General features: G+C 60.2%; 1 protein-coding gene across 1 annotated transcript; it reads right to left on the minus strand.

Moving 5' to 3' along the window:
- Positions 1–3,837: 3,837 nt before the first annotated feature.
- LOC126218373 (uncharacterized) lies at positions 3,838–4,617 on the minus strand. Its single transcript, XM_049942119.1, has one exon. The coding sequence runs from the start codon at positions 4,615–4,617 to the stop codon at positions 3,838–3,840; it is 780 nt and encodes a 259-aa protein (XP_049798076.1).
- Between the last annotated feature and the right edge of the window lie 598 nt (positions 4,618–5,215).

Here is a 5,215-nt window from a genome sequence, read left to right on the forward strand (position 1 = left end):
GTGACCAAGTACACGAGCTCCAAGTAAGGAGGAGGTTGTTACTTCGGCTCTTGGAAGGAAGGAAGGAAGGAAGGAAGGAAGGAAGGAAGGAAGCTCCCTCCGTTGCGAGAGCGGCAAAACGGCCCTTTTCAGGGCCACCAAATTGCCTTTGCGGGAAGAGCGGAATTGTTTGTGTGTGTGTGAGTGAGTGAGTGAGTGAGTGAGTGAGAGGGGCGGCATAGCTACCCGGTTTGGTTGGTTGCGAGGCAGCTGGTGGTGCTGCTGTGCCGTGGTGGTGTGGTCTCGAATGTGGTTGTGGTTGTGGTTACTGGGGTACGGCCGCGAGGGTTTGGTTGCCGCCGGTGTGACGTGGAATGCGTGCACGAGTCTTGGCGTGGTTGTTTGTCGACACACAGATAGATCGATAGGAGGTGTTGGTGCTGTCTGTGGCGCTGATTCATGTCTTTGTCTCCGTCTGCCCGGTTAGTCACGTGACTGCAATTGAAAGTCCTCGCGATTGATTGATTGTTGGATGTCACCGTTACGGCCGTCTGTTGTCACATCATACATGATGGCGAGGGTGAAATGTTGTGTTGCCGTCGACTATTCCCTTTGCTGTACGGCGCGTTGGTGTGTGTGTGTTGGTGACGTTTTAAATGGACGTGTCGTACTATCATCCATTACGAAGTCGCCAAGAAATGTACGGGCGGGTGGGGTAGGCGACACGCACGGTGGTGTACCTATTTGGCCCTTGATTTGATGATAGCCGTTTCTGCAGTTTGACTGATGATTGATTGGACTGTTGTGCGCACGCACGTCATTCACGGTGCACGTGTGTTCGGTTGAGTACAGTAAGCGTGAGGCTAGACGACGACGGTCGTTGTTTGTTGTTATGGGCGTACACGCGTTTCGTTGGTCTGTGTCCCCCGGTGTGAAATGGCAGGTGTGTCGGTGATGTGATCCGATCCGGCGGCTCTGAGTAACTGTCAATATCGGCGCGGTACACCGGCGTCATGGCAACGTGTCGGTGTTCACACCAGTCGCACTGTGGCACCGTCGGCGCCGCGAACGGTGACGAAAGGCTGACCTTTGATCGGTCGAGTGTCGTGTCTGGGCAGAACGTGTGGAATGAGCAAAACTGTTGGGGACGGAAACAATGGTGGAGGAGGGGAACGGAAAGTAATAAAACAAACAAAATGGAGAAGCAATCACCGGAAAACGAAGCAGGGAAAAACGGAGAGGCGCTGTCTATAGCAACGGAACGTTCCCGTGCATTGCAGCCGCACTGAAAGGCGTTTACGGCGCGGCTGCAGGTGTCGGCCGTGGTGACGGCTGAATTGCATTGCCTTCCCGGATGAAACGTTCGCCGACATGGCTCGGAGGAGGAATCTATGAGAATGCGTTGCCCTTGCCTGCCGTTTCGTGTGCCCTCCTGTTGTGTACGCTGTTGTTGTCCGGTGTAGCGAAGGGTGTGTATGTAGGGGTGTGTGTGTGTTTAGTGGGGAATTGGAAGGTCGATAGCTGCCGTCACGGTCAAGATAACGCAGTCAAAGGTGTCGCGAAAAAGTGTGTTAGCCGTGGTTGGTTGGTTCGTGTGTTTTAAAGAGAATGGACGAGAGAGAGAAAGTAGGTGGAGAGTGCGTTGCGTGTTGCCTAACTGCGTCCGCGAATATGGCAGTAGTTGGTGGTGGGCGTGCCCTTGCATGTGGCCCGGAAGGCGTGTCCGTTTCGCGGTAGTGGCACCGCTGCTGGCATATTCGGGAGATGGGAGGGGCGCGAAAGGAGAAAGGAGACGCGGAGGCTTTTAAAGACGGGGAGGGCGCGTGTGGGTGGCTCGCGCTGCGCTCGGCGGTTGTGTTTGTGCAACAAATGTGTTGCCGGGAGGGGACCGTTGTTGTGGTGCGGTTGTAGCCTCAGACGCGGCCGGCAGTGAACGTGAGACGACGGATGCGGGCCGGGGCGGCGCATGTCGCCGGTGCCATGCCTTTTAAGAGCCGCGTGGTCGGGGGTGTGCGCACCGTGTGTCGTGTTGCGAGACAGCATCATTTGTGCTGCGTGGCGTGGCGTGGCGTGGGGGCGAGGAGAGCGAGCCGCGCGGTGTGCTTGTGCGCCGGAGAATGGCACACTGCGCCTGCCCGTTGAGGAGGCCGATGGCCGTGGTGTGGTGGAAATGGAGCGCGTCGGACGTGCACCAATGAGAAAGAGAAACAAAGCGGCGACAACGAACGAAAGGGGGAGGGAGGCCATTGTGTCACATGCGGCGGTGGGAGGAAAAAAAAAAAAACAAACAAACAAACAAACAAGAAACGAAGACGTAAGAAAGAGGAGAAACAACAAAGAGAATGAGTCGTGCGTTCGCGAGGGGGGGTGCGCGTGTAACTCCGGTACGCGCAGTGCCGGAGCCCAACGGCTGTGTCGTCGACGCCAGTGCTTGTCGGCCGAATGGGTGCGGGAATAGAGGCAGCGTCGGCACGGAGAAGCAAGCAAGAAGGAAGGACGCACGCGCGCTGCGGCGTTTGGCGCGGTTTGCGGCTGGCGCCTTTGGTGGCAACGGCCGGGACAAGCAGCGGTGTATGGTGGTGTGCGGGGCGGACAGGGGCGGCGGCGGTGGTGGACTGGGAGGAGGCGAGGCGGCGCCGACGGTGGCGTGTGGTACGGCGAAAACGGGACGGACGGACGGCGGATGTTGGAGAGGCGCCGCGCACGCAGACACATGGAAGGAAGGAAGGAACGAACGCAAGGGAACAAATGGAGGGGGCGAATGTGGAGATGCGGGCAGGCGGTGGTGTTTGTGGGCATGTGGTGGGGAGAAGGGCGGGGGCGGGAGGACAGAGGCGAGGCGACTGCGTGCTTGCTCGCTCGCTCGCGTGTCTTTTGTTTTTGTGTTTGTTTTTCCATCGTTTGGTCGCCTTGGAGCCTGTCGGTCCCGTCCGTGTGTGGCCACGCTTCGGGTGCGTGTATGTTTGTACGTTTCGTTTGTTCGTCTTCTGCAGCAGAGGCGGTGCGCGGCAGTGGGAACGCCTGCCTGGCGGCTGGGACGGCCAGCAAATGCGGTTGGATGGGCGGCCACAGCACCGCACCTGTGCCCAAGGAGGCGACGCTGGCGGCGGGGCCCCCTCGGATGCGGCCGGCTGGGGGCTGTGTGCGCTGCCGCTGCCGCTGCCGCCGCCGCCGCCGCCGCCGCCGCCGCCGCCGCCGCCGCCGCCGCCGCCGGTGCTGGTGCTGGTGCTGGTGCAGCAGCAACAACGACGAACAACGAGTAAGCAAGAAGAGGACGAAGCGGATGGCTGGTGGGTGAGTGCATTTATTTAGGCGGTCGACAAGGCAGTGCGTGATGTGGCGTTGTGACGGGGGTTTGCTCACGTGGCCTCGTTTGTGTTGATGCGCAGGAAGATGAGATGCGGGCAGACGCAGACGCGTACAGAGAGACGAGCCCGGTCTGCAGCAGGATGTGTGGCGCGGCGCGCCGAGTGCAGAGCAGCGCGCGCCGCCTGGGCCGGGCTGGGCCCGCCCGGCGGCGGGCCGCGCTGTTGTCGCGGACGTGAGCGCCCCCTGGCGGGTGGTCGGAGGCGGCGCGGTGGACGTGTGTCCGGTTGGCCAGTGCACATTGCGAGTGGCTGGCTGGCGGTCGGCGGCGAGACGGGAGAGGAGGTATGTGTCGCGGGCGCCTTTGCTGCGCTGCGTCGTTGCGTGCCTGGGCGTGCGCCTGTCGACTGTGTGTGACTGTGTTGGGCGTTGTGCCACGTACGTGTGTGCTCGGCCGAAGGCGTCGGAAGAAAAAGAGAGAGAGAGACGGGCGGGAAAGTGGGTCGGTGTGCGTGCGTCGCCCGTGATGCGATGATGTCGCGTCATGTCATGTCATGTCTTTGCGAAACGGCTGCCGAGAGGTGTGTGGTGGCGAGCGGGAATGTGCGTTTGGTGGTTGCCGGCCGGCCGGCAGTTGTTGGTGGTTCCTCCTGTGTGGTTGTTTGTGCTGCTTTGATGGCAACGTGGAAGGACGCCGGTTTTTCCGTGCCTTGCGTGTGGTTGTGTCGACGGTGACTGGTTGGGGGTGTGCGCCGATGCACGTGCCATGTTGTTATGTTTGGGTCGTGAGTGTGTTTTTGGCTGTGTTGTTGTGTACGGGAAGGGGGAGAGAGGAGGAGGCGGCGGCGGCGGCGGCGGCGGCGGGGGTGATAGTGCGTGCAGTAGTGCCGTTGCGACGGGCGTCGGGTGGAGCCGTGCGTAGTGGCGGAAAGGTGTAGGTTGCGGGAAGCGAGCCCGTCGCGTGTCGTCGTCGACGACGGGGTCGCGTGCGCTGTGAATCGAGAGTGGCGGGAAAGGGGCAGCGTGCCGCTGTGTCGTGGTCGTTAGCAGAGGCCTGTGTGCCTGTCCGTTTGTTTTCTGTCGGACGCTTGGTGCGAGGTGTTTGTTTTGTTTTGTTGCCGCCGCCGCGGTTGTTTTTGTTTGTCGGCTGTGCTGTGTCGGTGGGTCGGCGAGCTGTTTTGCGGTGCGTGAATGTGTTGGTGCAAAAGTGGCGGCGGCGTCATGGCTGCGACCGCGACGAGCCGCGGGCGCGCCATTGATGATGTTGAACACAGAGCGGCTGTGTGCAATGGGAGGCCTTGTGTACGGGTAGCGGTGTTGTCGTACGTGCATCCGGCCCGGTGCGGAAAGCGCCGTTGCGGTTGCGGGTTGCCTCTGGTCGCGACGTGTGGTGCTCGGCTTTGTGGGTTTTTTTGGTGCCCCTTTGGCCGGTGGGTGGTGTTTGTTGTTTTGTGTGTGTGTGTGTGTGTGTGTGTGTGGTCGGTCTCTTTGGCGCTCGGTATATATCTGCCTCCTGCTCGGTCTTGTTGTCGACGTCGTCTGTAGTTTTTTGCGGCTTGCCGACGACCGACCGACCGAACTACTACCTACCTGTGACAGCTACGTGTGGCGCCCGAAGGTGAACGTAACGTGACCTCGGCGCCCTTAGCCTAACCTAAGATGTCCGGCCGTAAGGTAGGTGCGGCCACCTGACGCCTCACGTCCGAACGCTTAACCTAACTTTGACGCCTAACCTAACTTTAACCCTTAACCTAACCCACGTCCACCTAACGTAACCTAACCTAACCCAAGCGACGCCAACCCTAACCTAAGGTGTTGTACACTGCGAATGTCGAAGGCATGTTATAGTCTTAGGTGGAGAGCACTACACGCAACAAGCGGCTACACGGGTAGCAGGGGTTGTGTGGCGTGGGCTGGGCGGTTTTGTTAG

This window comes from Schistocerca nitens, unplaced genomic scaffold (assembly GCF_023898315.1).
Source record: "Schistocerca nitens isolate TAMUIC-IGC-003100 unplaced genomic scaffold, iqSchNite1.1 HiC_scaffold_102, whole genome shotgun sequence".
NCBI classification, from domain to species: domain Eukaryota; kingdom Metazoa; phylum Arthropoda; class Insecta; order Orthoptera; family Acrididae; genus Schistocerca; species Schistocerca nitens.